This window comes from Xyrauchen texanus, chromosome 27, assembly GCF_025860055.1.
Source record: "Xyrauchen texanus isolate HMW12.3.18 chromosome 27, RBS_HiC_50CHRs, whole genome shotgun sequence".
Classification (NCBI taxonomy): Eukaryota; Metazoa; Chordata; class Actinopteri; order Cypriniformes; family Catostomidae; genus Xyrauchen; species Xyrauchen texanus.
Window position 1 is genome coordinate 28,034,982 of NC_068302.1, and position 18,178 is coordinate 28,053,159.

The window sequence follows — 18,178 nt, forward strand, 5'->3', positions numbered from 1 at the left end:
GCTTAAGGTAAATATTATATTTCATTCCAAACACCACCCACCCATATTAGGTAACAAAATCACTGGGTCAGCTTGAGCAACCGTCTGCTTAAAGGCGGAGACAATTGAGTGGCCGATCCCCTTTCGCCCTACGACCTGAAAGAGCGAACAGCCTGCACTTGCAATATTCAACTTGTATTTAAAAGGTATTTTTTTATATAATTGCATGCACTGCTATTAAAACTTCCTTGTTTTGCACGATGAATGCATAAAACTTGATCATTCAGTAGCGCACTTTTGCTTAATTTTGTGTTTTTGTTATTTGAACAAACTGTAACTTGGTGTTTGGATAAATGTAAGTTGTTGTTGTTGTTGTTGTTGTTGTTGTTTCGACGTTGTGGTAACTGTTTCGACGTTGTGGTAACTTCGTCTCCTCAAAAAACCGACGTTTTTTGAGGAGACGAAGTAAAGTTTTTAATGTAAAATTTGTATTTATTAACAAGATAGTTTCTGAACTTATTCTATTTGCCCAGCTGGGGATCTTGTCTGCATCACCCATAAGCTCCGCTCAAAAAGACCCCGTTTCTCCAGTGTTCCCTTCTTTTCTACATTTCTGACCCAGGGTGTATTCCTTTGTTCTCAGTTTTTTAATCTTTTTTTGCCGCAGTGGGATTACTGGTTTTGCCTCTTATTGTTTCTCTTTTATCAGTTCCTTGCTTAAAGAATTTCCAATGTAGAAACTGTTTCCAGGTTCCCCTGCCTAAAGAATTTCCTGTGTCAGAAATGCAGCTGCAGTTTATCACACCTTATTACCACTTATCCTTTTAGCCTTTTTGGTTTTAACATATATTTTCTAGTAAGTTACACACATCATTCATCATTTGTTAGCAGTTAGCATCTGTTAGATCTAAGTTAGCAGTTAGCATTTGTTAGCATTGTTTAAAGTTTGTCACACACACACACACACACACACACACACACACACACACACACACACACACACACTATATATACATACATATACTGATTAAGATTGTAACACTCAACATAACCGAGCTGAATTGCGCAGCAGTTCTTCTAAGTATTAACCTTTGCACTCTCTGCATTGCATGTTGTCGATTTAAATGCATGAAGGATCATAAAAATAAAAAATATTCCTAACATACATTGACCTTATTTTTCCTCAAACTTTTTGTTTTTGCACCCGTAACAGAAGTTACATTTTTCATTTCATTAAACAGTCTTGAGAATATGATTAAAAAAATAATTATAATAAAATAAATAATAAATATAAGGGCAATTTCATGAATTTGTAAAGCAGTTTTCACAAGTCTATGGTTTCAAACTGTCCTATTCGAAAGGTGTTTAGAAGTACATCTTAAGACTATGCACTTACTTAACAGGTTCCAGACCAAAATGGCCCACAAACCGCTTCTGTCCCTGCCCGAGTTTCAGAACGTATCAACTGGAACTTTCGTGGTGAAAGAGCCACTGAATTTCTGGGGAGGAGCTAGAGTGAAGCCGAAAGATAAGAAGAACTCCGAGCCAGTATACGAACCTGCAACGGGTATGATTTGTGTTCTTTATTTACAGTACAATAATACTTTTTTCGTGCATAGTTAATATTTGAATATATTTGATGATGTCCAGTGTTTGGTGTAGTTGCTGACAAAAGTAATTAGTTACTGTAATCTAATTACTTTAGGCACAAATGTAGTGTAACTGATTAAATTTTTAATTCTTGTAATCAGATTGTAGTTACTGACTTTCAATGAAAGTAATTACTTTTCAGTACATTACTTTGGTTACAGATATTTCTAAAAAATATTATTTATGTGTAATAAATAGGGCTGTCAATCGAATAAAACTTTTAATCAAATTAATTACATGGTGTCCCAATTAATTAATCGCATATACAAATATTTGCTGTTTTATAACTATAGTCTTATAACTATAATATATAATGATTATACATATTTATATCAATATATAATTATACATAGTTATCTTTAAATATTTAAAAATGTGTATATATATATATATTAAAATAATTATAATAAAATAAAAAATATTCAGATAATTAATATGCTTTACATTCCTGTAGCAGAAGCGTTAATCATTAATAAGATGATACAAAAAGCAGCTTTAGAATACAATGTATTGTTTACTACCATATTATTGATCATAAGTCAATCTTTGGCATACAGTTCACAGCAATCCATTTCACAAGTGAATTTGTAAATCAGTTCTAGATTTATTATGAGGGCTTGTTTAAGGACCCGTCAATTTACACCTATGTCAGACATTTTTTTTTTTTTATTAATGCTTACAAAACTTTTACATCTAGAGCCAAGAGGTATATTAAAACAAACAACAACAAAAAGGAAAATAAATAAACAGTTTAAATAAAAATATCTAATTGTTTACATATTTCAATACACTTTACAGCTTTCTTGTTACTCAAATTGGAAATTGTTCTTAGGTATTGCTGAATTAACCTCTGAATTAAAAATTAAAACTAATGTTTATAACCACCATACTTACATTTATGAATACTAAACTTTGCCAACAAATGCAGAGCATTAATCAAATAATATTCCTTATGAAGAGACATGTCATAGCTGGGAATAATATGATCTCTAACAATCTTGCAGAAATCAGACCAAAAACAAGTTGAGTAGGGACAACTCCTAAATAAATGAAAAAATGTTTCCGCCTGCAGACCACAAAATGTACAGAATATATCGACATCACAATTAAATTTCTTTGATTTTATTTGTGATTAAATATTTATGGGGTAATTTTTCACCATCTCAATCCAGCCACACCCTGCGTCAGACATGCTTGTGTAGTTGAATATAGTTTAATACTCAATCTTTAAACACATCTTGTGATCTCTTAGTTCGCATTTGTGCTCCTTCAAGTGTTTTGAACTCAAGAACGTAACGCATGTCTGTGTTGTCGATTGTTTTCTTCACTGTATAAACTGTGCGTTGCTCATACAGCTGAAGTTTCACTTACTGCCCTCTGGAATAAACAGGTGGTACTACAAGCTTGCATTTCTCAGGAATCTTCCTTATTATGGTCCGGGCCATGCGATTAAATGCGTAAATTCGACAGCCCTAGTAATAAATAATCATAAATATGTACAACTGGAGGGTGAGACATATTTTGAATTTGTTGAGCAGAAAAACCAAAAAATTGTTGTGACAAGTGTTTTAGAAAGTAACTTAAATATAAAGTAATTTGTAATGTGATTACTTATATTTAATTGGAAAAAGTAATCTGATTATAATTTTAGAGAAGTAGTTGGTAATTTCTTGTGGATTACTTTTTTTATTTTTTATACTTAATTTAACACTGGTGATGTCATCATAACTAAGAGCACCCCAGTTACTCTTTAACCATATTTCAGTGCCCTGGTTTTACAAGTTGTGCATTATGTTAGTTATTGATTTACTAGAATTACCCTGCATACTATTGCTTCACATCTCATTTAAAAGATTATAAAAACGTGGAAGCAAGTATTTTAAATCTAAACACTTATAATTTAATGTTGGGACTTAATACGAGGATGTGCTCAGAAATGAGCCTTCCTCCTTTGAACATGTCAAATGCTTATACTTCACCCTTGGTTATTTTCAAAGGTCGTGTGTTGTGTGATATGATTCCATGCGGAGAGGAGGAGGTTGACCAGGCCATCAAAAGTGCTCATTCAGCATACCTCAAGTGGCGTAAACTATCTGGCATGGAGCGGGCCAGGATCATGCTTGAGGCTGCCAGAATTATTAGGGTAAAAACCGTTATAATGCATAATGCTCCTTTTAAAGATAATTTAATATATTTTGAGAATCTTATAGATACTGAATCACTGCATTCACACTGCCTGTGCATGACTGTTGCATGTACTACTTTCAACTCAACAGAAAATATGGCAAAAAATACACTACAAACCTATTTAACCACAAAATCTTTTGCAATATAGCCATGTATGAAACAATGTTAAAAACTGGAGCTAACTATTCAATCATTGTTTGAAACTACACATCTGTTGAACTTGCTTGTTTCACACACAGTGACCGGTACACAAACAAAATTTCTGTTCAGTAATACTGAATGAATCCAGATGACTTAATCAATTTATAGATACACTTTTGTTTTGATTATTCAACATTTGCATTAAATGTGATCCCTCTCATGTATATAAGATTTCACAACGCTCAAGTTCATAAAAATGTTAAATGGCCAACTCGTAATCATTTTCAAAATGAATGGCTGTTATTGAACTCTTTCTTACATTTACATTTATTCATTTGGCAGACGCTTTTTCCAAACAGACTTACAAAAGAGGAAAACATAAGCGAATCATCTTAAGGAGACTGTGGTATGAAAAGTGCCATACTACAAAGTTTCACTATCATCAGAATAGTATACAAAACAGATTTAAGTGCAACAAGAATTGTAAATATTTGTTATTTTTTTATTTTTTTAGTGACTGGTTAAGTGCTTTTGGAAAAGATGTGTTTTTAGCCGTTTTTTTGAAGATAGAGAGTGAGTCAGCTTCACGGATTGAGTTGGGAAGGTCATTCCACCACCGTGGTATGATGAAACTGAAAGTCCGGGAAAGTGTTTTGGTGCCTCTTTGTTTTGGTATGACAAGGCGACGTTCCTTAGCCGACCGCAGGCTTCTGGTGGGAACGTAGCTCTGCATAAATGTTTTTAGGTGTGCTGGAGCAGACCCAGTGACTGTTTTGTATGCCAGCATCAGGGCCTTGAATTTAGTACGTGCATGAACCGGCAGCCAGTGGAGAGAGACAAAGAGTGGTGTAACATGTGCTCTCTTAGGTTCATTAAAGACCAGACGTGCTGCTGCATTCTGGATCATTTGGAGAGGTCTAATAACACATGCAGGAAGGCCTGCAATGAGAGCGTTACAGTAGTCCAGTCTAGTTATGACAAGTGACTGAATGAGCAGTTGTGTGGCATGTACAGAGAGGAAAGTTCTTATCTTCCTGATATTGTAGAGTGTAAATCTACACGATCTTGCAGTCTTTGAGATGTGGTCTGTGAAATTTAGCTCATCATCAATGGTTACCCCTAGATTTCTGACCGTTTTTGAAGGCGAAACTCTGGTTGGACCCAGCTGCACGGTGATGTTATATTCAACAGCAGGGTTGGCTGGAAAGACAAGGAGTTCGGTCTAGGCTGGGTTGAGCTGCAGGTGGTGTTCCTTCATCCAGGCTGAGATGTCTGCCAGACAGGCAGCGATTCGAGCGGTCACTGTGATGTAGTTGGGCTGGAAAGACAAGTAGAGTTGCATGTCATCAGCGTAGCAGTGATAAGAGAAACCATGTGACTGGATGATGGGTCCTAATGACGTTGTGTATATGGAGAAGAGAAGTGGCCCAAGCACTGATCCCTGAGGTACCCCGGTAAGTAACTGATGTGGCTTGGATACCTCCCCTCTCCAGGCTACCTCAAAGGACCTGTCTGAGAGATAGGAGTTGAACCAGCCAAGCATAGTTCTGGTGATGCCCAGTTTAGAGAGTGTGGAGAGTAGGATCTGATGGTTGACTGTGTCAAAGGCAGCAGAAAGGTCCAGCAGAATCAGAATGGGTGATCTGGATTCAGCTTTCGCCTGTCTCAGCGACTCCGTAATATACAGCAGGGCAGTCTCAGTGGAGTGTCCACTTTTGAAGCCTGACTGATTGTCATCCAGCAGCTTGTTCTGTGAGAGATAGGCAGAGATCTGATTGAAAACTGCCCTTTCAAGTGTTTTTGCCATGAATGGGATGAGAGAGACTGGTCTGTAGTGTTCTATCTGTGTGGAGTTAAGTGCAGGTTTTTTCAGCAGTGGGGTTACTCGAGCCTGCTTAAGTCTAGTGGGAAAAGTGCCAGCAAGAAGAGATGTGTTAATTATGTGTGTAAGTGCAGGTAGGATGGACGGAGAGATGGCCTGGAGAAGGTGTGATGGAATGGGGTCAAGGGAACAGGTGGTGGGGTGGTTGGAGAGGAGGAGTTTAGAGACCTCGGTGTCAGTTAAAAAGAGAACATGGAGAAAGAAGAGTTGCATACAGGAGGTGGGTGTTTGACAGGGTGTGGTGCAGTGAATGTATTGCTGATGGCTGTAATCTTATTAGTAAAAAATGTGGCGAAGATATCTGCTATCAGTGATGTGTCAGGTGGTGGAGGGGGAGGGCAGAGAAGTGTGTTGAATGTTCTAAACAAGCTACGAGTGTCTGTGGTGCTGTTGATCTTGGTCTGGTAATATGAAGTTTTTGCAGCTTTAACGTTATCTGAAAAAGTTGCAAGCAGAAGCTGATATTTACCTAGATCGGCTGGATCTTTAGATTTCCGCCATCTCCTCTCAGCTGCCCTGAGATCAGTCCAATGTTCACGAAGGACGTCAGACAGCCAGGGGCTGGGTGGTGTATTACGTGCTGTCTAGAGGAGAGAGGACAGATGTTGTCTAGACAGGTTGCTAAAGTAGAGCTAAGTGTGTATGTGGCAGTGTTTACATCAAGCATGGAAAATATATTTATTGTGGGAAGAGAGGCAGAGACATCAGTGGAAAGGCGAGGGGGTGAGAGGGAACGGAGGTTACGGCGAAAGGAAACCAAAGGTGGAGTTTGTTTTACTATGGATGGGAGAATCATGTTGAATTGAACACAGTAGTGATCAGAGACATGTAAAGGTGTAACAAGAATATTTGAGGTGGTACAGTTACGTATAAAAATGAGGTCCAGCTGGTTGCCGATCTGTGAGTTGCTGTGGTGTGTAGTCTTTCCAAGTCAAATGAGGCCAGAAGAGTATTCAGTTCAATGGCCTGGGACTTGTCTTGGTGTATGTTGAAATCGCCAAGAACCACAAGTGGCCTGCCATCCTCTGGCAAGGAGGACAGCAGGACATCCAACTCCTCAAGAAAGCATGTCAGCTGACCTGGAGGGCGATAGATGACGACAACAACAAGTAATTTTGTGGGTTGCATTGTAGTAATGGCATGGAATTCAAAAGATGTATTGTTACATAGTGAAGCCTGTGGTGAAAAAGTCCAGTTATTATGAATGAGCAAACCTGTTCCCCCACCCCTACCAGTATGTTGAGGGGTGTGGGAGAAGAAGTTGTTGGAGAGAGCAGTAGGTGTTGCTGTATCCTCAGGACGTATCCATGTCTCTGTCAGTGCCAGGATGCTGAGGGTGGACTGTGTGGCGAAAGCTGGAATGAAGGCAGCTTTGTTCACAGCAGACTGGCAGTTCCAGAGTCCCACTGAGAACGAGAGTGGAGCAGGTGTTGAAGTGCAAAGTGGCCGTAGGTTGTGTGGGTTGCGTTTTGTCTTGCATCTGTATCTTGTGAACGGTCTACAACAGATAACAGGGATGTGCTTGAAGGCATGTGTTATTAGTGAACTAGACCTGTTAGTATGTATGTATAAGTAAAATAATAAAAGAGATAGAATAGAAAAATATTTAAGTGCTTTGGTGAGTAGTGCCTTGTTGGTGTTCTTGCTCGGTGGACTCGCTACAGCTCTTTCTATAAAAAAGTGTATTATTAGTTATTTAATGAACATTTCTCAGTTAATTTACAATTATAGATTCAGCCTAAAATGAGGTTTTGCCAAATTTGTTTGTTGCACAAAGCTTTAACAACTTGGCTGTGACCATCTCAAATATCTCAAGCAAACATTTAAGGTGCACTTAGTATTTTGTTCCTTCTCAAAGGTTTTACACACAAAGAACTGAATATTAATTTGTACAAATACATTAATAATGATGTACACATTTATAATTTGAAACACACTAGTTCTGGGATGCTTTCGCTTGCATTTTTTTCAAAATCATCGTTGCTGACCACGATTAGGGTATTTCTACAATTGCATTGGTAACCGAAAACATTTGCTGGGCCGATTTCTCTTTCCAGTCAGAATAAGGTCTAGGGATGGGCGATACCACTTATTTCTTTTTGAACCGATACCAATAATTTGTTCGAACGAGCCTTGTGATGGCTCTAGTGCTTGTCTGCTTGTGTCTTTCAGCATGCATGTTATGTTATGCATGCATTATGATTATTGTTCATGGTCATGGTAACAAATAATAATATCCCTAGCTTAAAATGTTTTTTTTTTTAGAATTGATATTTTAAGGATCGATCCACTCATCCCTAATAAGGTCCAAGACGACAGTCAAATTGAGTTTAACATGGACAAAAAATACTGAATACACCTTTTAACTACAAAATTTAACTACAAAGTATTGAATTTATCTGTTATCATGTACAGGAGCGCAGAGAAGAAATTGCTAGAGTGGAAGTGATCAACAATGGCAAATCCATTTCTGAAGCTGTAGTGGATATTGACATTGCTTGGCAGTGTATTGAGTACTATGCTGGCATCGCCCCTACACTGACAGGTAGGCTATTCTCAACCTGGATATTTGGTACTGGGTTTGGTACCTTTGCAGGTCCATAGCTAGTGGGATGAAAAGTGGTAACAATTCTAGCAGCCCACAGTTCTAGGGGGGCCCACAACAAATTAGAAACTTTTTTTATGGGAAAGAGGCCCAGAGCAATTCACAGTACAGTCATGGGGCCCTGAATACCTTGCTACAGCAGAATTTATGTATACATTTTGGTTGATCAATATCAAGGTAGTTGATATTCTCAAAAATCTGAGTTTATAATATTTTATTTATTATATCTAATAATAGATTTTGTGTCCTCAGGCCAGCATATACAGCTTCCAGGGGGCTCTTTTGCCTACACCCGAAGGGAGCCACTGGGTGTGTGTGTCGGCATAGGAGCCTGGAACTACCCCTTCCAGATAGCTGCCTGGAAGTCAGCCCCAGCAATGGCCTGTGGTATGTGAAGTATTCTTTATTTATCTGTAATTTAGTGTCTGGATTTGTATACACAATATTCTTTTTTTCCTTCATCTTTAAGTGGAGTAGTTATTAAGATTCTTGTTTCTAATCTTTTTTTCTCTTCTATCATTTCCCTTACTCCCCTTTTTTTTCACAGATTTTCTGATCCTCTCTCCTTTTTTTCTCAACATTCTTATAAAACTATTGAAATGCATTATCTCTCCCTTTTAGGCAATGCCATGGTGTTTAAACCATCACCCATGGCCCCAGTGACAGCAGTCATTTTGGCAGAGATCTATAAAGAGGCAGGAGTTCCAGATGGACTCTTTAACGTGGTACAAGGAGCAGCTGAGACTGGCGGACTGCTGTGTCACCATCCCATGGTGGCCAAAGTCTCATTCACTGGCAGTGTTCCCACTGGAAAGAAGGTATTGCGTGAGAAGAAATTCAACCTAAAAACAGTTACTAACATTAATGAAAGGTAGCTACCAAGAAAATACCACATCAGCCACCTTTTGTTGAGATTCCATGTCCTCACTCTAATTTAAATAAACACAGTTCTCTTTCTAACATTCGCTTCTGGAAGCAATGACACCATGTCTGCAGCGATGGAGAGATATTTGAAAAGTCACTGTTCGAGCTCTGCAGCCATCACATTCTGGGTTCCCAAACCATTTTAGAGGTGGGTAATCTGGATTCAGGACCCAGACCAGGACCCCCCCTGCCCCAGCATTCAGTGCAGGGAGGGGCTCAGCCAAAACAGCCCCTGCAGAGCAGTAAGACTTCTAAATTTCATGGGATCAAGAAAAGGCAGACGACCTAACCAGTGTTCTAGGTTCGGAACACGTAGTGGGTGAACAGCACTCGCGGATTCTCTGTTCCATTCCTTCCTCAAAAAGCGAGTTTGTTTTCCCACCTTCCAGCCATGAGGACTTGGCAGGAGAGTCGAAAACTAAGTTTCGTGTTGCACAGCTCTTACAGAAAGCGTTTAAGGAGAGTGTTGGTACCAGTTTTCTCAGTGCCTCTCAGTTTGCATTTCCCCTCTCCACCCACAGGGTCAGAAAATAAAAGAAGGACAGTTTACACGAAAACATGAGTGTTACAAAAATAAAATGATTCTCTATGCATCCAGGCAGTGGGCCGAGGGCACAGCAAAATGTGAAAATAAACACAAAAAGCTCCCAAGTGAGAGCTACATTGGGCCCCTCTCTGCTCCATGGAGCTATAAAATACCTGGAGAGATCTGTTTATCCCAATTAATCTCTATGACCAGTGGTGGGCCATGCATTTATATTGTAGGCCTTCAGTGTGATTCATACTGTCTCAAACGCCGGTGAAGGCTCCTCAATCGGCCACCTGAGATCTAGCTCACCCAAATATTGACTTGAAACTGCATTTCCCATAAGCCTGCATACCTGGTCTGATTCCACCACAGCTGTTCCATATTATCATCACTCTATTTAAACCCTGTCTGTTAGTTGACTCATTGCAAAGTCCTGTTTGCCCCGGCTACATTTCCTAGCGTTTACTATCTCCTAGCATTGATTATCTGTGTACCGACCTTGCCTTGAGCCATCGATTACGTTTGTTTGCCGCCTGTCTTTGTTGTGTTTCGCCTGGATCTCTACTATTGCTGTCTGCTGCCTGCCCTGATCTTCTGCCTGTCTGACTACGATTCTGCTTTAACTCCATCTCTGTTTGCTTGATCATCGAACCACGCCTGTATGAACTTGTGTTTGTCTTCCAATAAAACCGCATATGGATCCCAATCAGCCTGAGTCTGCGTTACGCATGCCATTAAGAAAACACAGTTTCACAATGAATAAGACACCCTATGCCTTTTGGCATCATACATTATGTTGCAGTTTACTAGTATTGGTAAGTTGACATTTTAAAAACACATCCATGCATGAAAGAAAGAACTTGAGAGACACGTAATGCACAAGCAAGCCTAATTTTTGTTGAAACAAACTTAATTTATAGATATTACTTAATAAAGTGAATGTTTATCACTTACTTTGTATATCTCCCTGAGTGGTGACATGTACACTCAGGACCATAAATATTGGGACATCGACACTATTCTAATCTTTTTGGCTCTATACACCACCTCAATGGATTTGAAATGAATCGAACAAGATGTGCTTTAACTGCAGACTTTCAGCTTTAATTTGAGGGTATTTACATCCAAATCAGGTGAACGGTGTAGGAATTACAACAGTTTGTGTATGTGCCTCCCACTTTTTAAGGGACCAAAAGTAATGGGACAATTGGCTGCTCAGCTGTTCCATGGCCAGGTGTGTGTTATTCCCTCATTATCCCATTTACAAGGAGCTGATAAAAGGTCCACCGTTCACCTGATTTGGATGTAAATACCCTCAAATTAAAGCTGAAAATCTGCAGTTAAAGCACATCTTGTTCATTAGAACAAGATTAGAATTGTGTCGATGTCCCAATATTTAAGGACCTGACTGTATGTGTGACATCATGCCCCTGCATCTCGGCGAAATTGGAGTTGAGAATTTCTGTACATGCCTAAAAGTTGTAACTCTGACTTAAAGATGCATTCCATTGCACTTTCCTAGTAGGAAGTTGGAAAATCCAACTTTTCCAGTTGAATGAATGCAGCACTACTTTTGAAAACTTGATCAGACACTGAAGGCTCCAGCAGCCTAATTTACACTTAGAAAACTTGTGATGTTGATATAACAATGCAAAAAGCACTTACCAATTTACTTGAAGTGAAAACCAGTCCTTCATTCCTGTTTAATATATTGAGCAATCACACGGTCATGCAGAACATCTTGTGTTTGTAAATCCATAAGGATCTCTTTCTCAATGGCAATACCAGCAGTGATGACAGCCAACTCGTCAAACAGCTTGATCTTAAGCTTTTCGCTTTTGAATTACTTGCATCGCTTAAAGCGTGATTGCATCACTTAAGGCCAGCTGAGAGATTCTGAAGAAATTCTGAAGGCCTCACGGGGTGGAGCTCAGACTCACGTGATGCTTCTGGCATTCGATTTGTGAAACAGTCACACTTTGGTTGTAAATTCTGAATGGATAAACTTTTAGTTTTTCTCTATTTATTTGTAGATTAATTAAGAGTGGAAAGCTATTAAAAATACATACGTAGGTAAAAAGGCAATTGAGAATGAAAGGATGAAAAATATTTATTTATATTGTATGTTAGGCCAGCAGAGAAGGCTTTGCTGGCCCTGTGAATTCGCCACTCTCTATGACTGTGCTCAGCTAGTGCAGGGTTCCCAGAAAGCTAGCGAAATGGAGGATGCCATCTTTGCTCATGGGTGCTCATTTGTGGGATCGGGTGTCACGTGACTGATCACTGATCATGGTTCTTGGATTTATTTCGTCATAAAACACGGCTACTTTTGAATGGCTGTCTACGGAGAAACATGCTTTTGGCCATCAGGTGGTTAACCAGCCAATTCCTGACCACCTGATCTAATCACACAGAGAGTTGGCGCAGATGCACGGTCCACCCCTGGGTTTTATTTACAATAGAATGGGGTTATCGCCTACAATTCACTGTAAAACCACCTCTCTTCAACAAGGTATAATGTCAACAGCAGAGGGAGAGTCAGCTCAGATTTTGGAGGAAGAAATAGCCAATTTGTAGAGCAAAAGAGCTATAAGGGTGGTGCCGGCGGAGGACAGCCATCAGGGTTTTACTCCAGGTATTTCGTCATCCCCAAGAGAGGTGGAGGTCTCTGTCCCATTCTGGATTTGTGGAACCTCAACATACACCTGGTACAAATTTTAAATTCTCACGCTCAAAACCCGCTCTCAATTTGTTTGTCCCAGAATCTAGTTTACCACAGTCGATCTGAAAGATGCATATTTTCACATTGGAGTTTAGTTAGTTTAGTTTGCTTTTCAGGGAGTTGCCAATTCATTTTTTGACAGTGTCTTTCTGACGGTCATTAACACTGAGAGTGTTAATGCTGGGTCTCAGAGTGTCTGCTTACCTAGATGATCTACTGCTCTGTGCTCTGTCGCGGCAGCAAGCAGAGATACTGTAGATAAGATTTCTTGTTTAGAGAACATAGGTTTCAAAATAAACAAGACAAAGAGCTGTCTGGTGCCCTCGCAGGAAATAATATATCTGGGTCTCAGATTAAACTCCGATCTGTATTGATAATTTCTGTCAGAGGAGCGCATCAGATCGATTCGCAGCTGTTTGTCCCTTTTTCAGAGAGGGGAAAAAGGTCTCATTCACACTGTGTCTATTGCGTCTGATGGCCTCGACGACATCAGTCATTCCATTGGTATTATTGCGAATGAGAGAGTTTAAGCTGTGGATAGCAGCGCAGCACTTGTGTCCTTGCAGTCACTGAAATCGCAGGGGGAGAGTGACATCAGAGGGGGAATCCCTGCTTTCCTTCTCATGGGAATCTCTTTGGTGGCTGTCTCACTGAGGAAAGTGGTGATGACAGACACACTCACGAGTTCGGACGTGGTGTGTGAAGGCAGGATTGTGAATGTGGTTTGGCCCTTGTCACTACGCAAAGTGCACATAAACGTTCTGGAGTTACTGACAGTGTTTCTAGCATTGAAGCATTTTGTTCCTTCAAAGCCACCATGTCCAAGTCAGATCAGACAACATGACAACAGTGGCATACATAAACAGGGGGCGCATGTTCACAGTGACTTCACAGCTTGGCACAGAAGCTGATTGTGTGGAGCAGTGCGCTCTTTTTCTCATTGCGTTCCGGGAGTGCTGAATACGGGGGCGGATCCCCTGTCCAGGGGGAATCCTTTGTGCAGAGAGTGGAAGCTTCACCCTCAGATTGGGAGTCAGCTGTGGGAGAGATACGGGCTTCCAGTTTCAGATACACCGGATTATATTAAGAAACCTCACTCTTGTTATCAGAGAACTGGGGGGTTACGTGAGTAACCTAAAGAGTTGTCTCTAGAAATGCAAGGGTTTTAAATCCTAATGTTGATCGATATTTACAAAACTCGTAAATAAACTTTTTGTTATTATTTACTCCACCTCATGATGTTCCAATCCAACATGCTTTTATTTTTTTCTGGGAAAACATAAATTTAAGATTTTAAATTATTTTTTCACAGTTCTTTCCATGAACTTATGTTGTATAGTGACCATATCAGTCAAGCTTCAAAAACACCATAAACGTATTCTTAAATAAGTCCATATGACTTGTGTGCTGTATCACAATTCTTCTGAAACCATATGATAGCTTTGTGTGAGGAACAGACCAAAAATCATAATTCCGTGATAATCATCTTTTCTGCAGAAGCTCGCATCTAGCTCACATTCACTTACAAAGTTAACAGCCATATCACCTTGTAGCTCAAGACCGGTTGCCCACAGAAGCTAAGTAGGGTTGAGCCTGGTCAGTACCTGGATGGGAGACCTAAAACTAGAAAAAAATAAGAAAACTAAGATTGATGCTAGAAGAGGTATTAGGGAGGCCAGCAGGCCAGCAGGGTGCTCACTCTATGCTCTGTGTGGTCCTAATGCCCCAGTAAATTGATGGGGACGCTATACTGTAAATAGGTACTGTCCTTTGGATGGGTCATTCCCCCATTGTCTCCTAATAATCCCCAGCCAATAATTGGCTCTATAACTGTAGTCTCTCCTCTCCACCAATAGCTGGTGTGTGGTGAGCATACTGGCACTCTATGGCTGCCAAGTGTAGTGTCAGAAAAGTGCTAAATAAATGTAACATTAATTCATTCCTAGAAAAAAAGCATGTAACGTTTCGCTTATTACACAAGCGAGAACCAATGTAATTTTGGTGTCGGTGACATCAACTGACCATTTTTTTTAATCTAAATGTGAAGGCAAGCTTGATGCGATCTTCGATAGCGATGAAGATTATCAGTGAATAACAACTTTTAAATTTAGATTTATTCCTCACACAAAGCTTTCAAATGCCTTTAAGTAGAATTGCATTATAGTTCATGAGTTGTATGAACTACTTTTATTGTGTTTTTATGGTGCCTTTGTCCTTTTTGGAGCTTGTCAGATATGGTTGCTATGACCTGTTGTTGAAAGAAAAGAGCTGCATAAAAATACTTTAAAAATATGTAATATGTAAAAATAATGGCACAGGTTTTGAAAGACATGATAAATAATAATAGAATTTACATTTTGGGATAAAATATCCCTTAAAAATGTATGTTTGTATTATATTATTTTATTTTAATTTTTAACATGGATTGATATATCTTTCCAATGAAGGTTATGGAGATGGCAGCGAAGGGTGTAAAACAGGTCACTCTAGAGCTCGGAGGCAAATCACCTTTGATCATCTTTAAGGACTGTGACCTGGAGAATGCAATCAAAGGGGCCCTCATGGCCAACTTCCTTACCCAAGGACAGGTGTGTACTAGGTTATATGTGAACTTTACAAAATTTTCAAGCTAGTGACCTGGCCCATTAGCTCCTGCTGGTAGATGCAATAACTGCTCCATAATGTTGCCAAAAAGCCTGTTTCTATTAACCAATTCAAAAGCAGCCATGTATTAATTGCTAAACTTTATATTATATTGGAGGTTTTGCCAGTCTATTTAAATACAAGATCTTAATATTGCTATACATTTCCCTAGGTGTGCTGCAATGGAACACGGGTGTTTGTGCAAAGAGAGATCATGCCACAGTTCCTGGAAGAAGTGGTAAAGAGGACCAAAGCCATCCCTTTGGGAGATCCAATGCTTCAAGGGACACGCATGGGTGCTCTTATTAGTAAACCGCAAATGGAAAAAGTGCTAGGCTTCATCAACCAAGCTAAAGAACAGGTATTGCAGTACAGCTAGCTATTAAAAGTTATAGTTTACCCAAAATGGGATACTCTGTCCTCATTTACTCACCCTCAAATAAATGTCAGGCAGAATGACAGCCACACTCACCATTCACTTTCATTTTATGGAGAAATTTTTTTTTATGAAAGTGAATTGTAACTGACGCTAAGTTATAATTGTTTGGAACAAAATGAGGGTGAGTGAATGATGACCAAACTCATTTTTGGGTGAACCATCCTTTTTAACTTCTTTATTTCAGCCAATGCTTTTTCATCTTTTCATTTTTGTTATGTTTTATTCTTTATTTATGACTGTTTGTGAACATAAAACTTGTTTTCATTGGCTTTAGGGTGCAAAGGTGTTGTGTGGAGGAGAACGATTTGTTCCCAGTGATTCCAAACTGAAAGATGGATACTTCTTATCCCCATGTGTTCTTGGTGAGAGGAACCTTATTGTTTGTGTCCTCCTCTTTCTGTTCCACTTTTGTTTTGAACAAACATTTAAATTATTCTCAAAGTTTGCTTCATTCTAATCCTCCTTTTATGCATCTTTCTTCTTTCTTCTACTGAAATGCACACAGACAACTGCAGGGATGACATGACCTGTGTAAAGGAGGAGATCTTTGGCCCTGTGATGTCTGTTTTGCCTTTTGACACAGAGGAAGAGGTTCTTCAAAGAGCTAACAACACAACATTTGGCCTGGCATCTGGAGTATTCACCAGGTAGCTCTGCTATCACATATATCATTATTGTATTAGTTTGACCTGACTTGTAATAGGTACATTTTCTCAACTATAAACACTGTGGCTTTGTAGCACTTTAAAAAAAAATCTTTGTTTTGAGCAACCTGTCCAGCTCTAGACAACAACATTGACTCAACAAATGGCTTGAGTTTGGGGAAGGATTCACTTCATCTTTTAAACTATCTGTATTTCTATGTATACATATGTTTACTATTTCAGATTTATTTGCTTTAACTCCACTAAAACATTTAATATGAGGTTCTCTTACAAGTTGACTTGGATTAGATTTAACATTCTGCTGTACTTTTTTATTTAGAGATATAGCTCGTGCCCACAGAGTGGCTGAAAACCTTCAGGCCGGAACATGCTTCATCAACAACTACAATGTCAGCCCTGTTGAGGTTCCTTTTGGAGGCTACAAGATGTCAGGTACTCAAAGTATTGATACTGTACAACTTTTCTGCAAAGTGTACCAGTTCACATACATACTAGAGAGATCTAACATCATCTTCCTCTTCCTTTTAGGCTTTGGAAGAGAGAATGGCCAAGTGACCATTGAATACTACACTCAGCTTAAGACCGTAGTGGTGGAAATGGGAGACGTGGAAAGCATCTTTTAGTCTGTTTAGGCTATCCACCAGCATTCCTTACGGCAATGTGATTTAGCTCTTTCTGTGAAGTTTGGGACCTAGCATATTTTAAGGACATTTTGAATTGGGACAACTAATGGGCCTTGACTAGTGTAGCCATTTTGTAGAAATTGTAGAATGTTATTTTAAACACTAGCAGTCCCCGTGACCATCCATATTTCTGTACCTTTCCAGTTTGAGAATTCCATAAATTGAGTTAGTAGATTTCCAACATGTGAGAGATCTTAAATAGGCTTAACTGTTGTTATCTATGTATGTTTTTCAGTGTTGTGAAACATAGTGTTTGACAAATGGTGTCATAAAACAGGTAAAAAGTGCCTTCCAGTATCTACCTAACAATAATTACATTTTATGATAGAAGACTTAGGTGGACTTAAGAAGTATACAAGTGGAAAATTGTATTATTTTACTTTTATTTTACGATTGTGTTCTCTACTAGGTGAAATGTTGTAGATGTTTTTGGCATCGCAGGCATGAACAACTTTGATATCAACGATGTTTGAAAACATTAAGAAGTATGCTTATATTATTTGCTTCTCAGAAAAACTAGGATATTAAAACTGAATCCCACATGATGATATTTTTATTAAACATATTCTTTCTTCTCTGACATCCACATGTTACTTCAGTAGTGGTCTGGTCAATAATTTGCAACAGAATCATGATGGGACACCTTGAAGATCTTGAATGGGATTATGATTATTGAGATCCATCTGCTAAAACCTGTCCATTTTATGTCCATCCCTATTCAAAAATCAACTCCATAATTTTATTTGGTTCATGCTTTTGTAATGTATGAATATAGATTATGATTCACATAATTATGCTGAAAATACTCTTCCCTCATTTCAGATGCACGTAGATAGACTTCAGGGTGGCTGTTTACAGTCATTTGTTGCACAGAATTGACACATAATTTTTCTTTTCTGACTCAAGTTTATGTACAATCCAACAATCCTAGACTCTGAAGGCTTATGCTTTTCACTTTTTCTTTTCAATTAAATTTTATTTGCGTAGCGCCTTTCACAACACACATCGTTTCAAAGCAGCTTTACAGAAGATTAGGTATTAACAGAAGATAAAACTGTAATGTCTATAATGTTGATTAGTCATCATTGTATAATTAGATCAAATATGATTGTTAATCGTATAAAAAAAT

At 38.9% G+C, this 18,178-nt stretch overlaps 1 protein-coding gene across 1 annotated transcript; it reads left to right on the forward strand.

Moving 5' to 3' along the window:
- Positions 1–40: 40 nt before the first annotated feature.
- LOC127621277 (4-trimethylaminobutyraldehyde dehydrogenase A) lies at positions 41–17,649 on the forward strand. Its single transcript, XM_052094800.1, has 12 exons — positions 41–185; positions 1,383–1,546; positions 3,627–3,772; positions 8,255–8,384; positions 8,697–8,831; positions 9,066–9,262; positions 15,067–15,207; positions 15,435–15,623; positions 15,976–16,063; positions 16,207–16,348; positions 16,686–16,798; positions 16,895–17,649. The coding sequence occupies exons 2-12, from the start codon at positions 1,396–1,398 to the stop codon at positions 16,987–16,989; spliced, it is 1,527 nt and encodes a 508-aa protein (XP_051950760.1). The 5' UTR covers positions 41–185; positions 1,383–1,395; the 3' UTR covers positions 16,990–17,649.
- Positions 17,650–18,178: the final 529 nt, after the last annotated feature.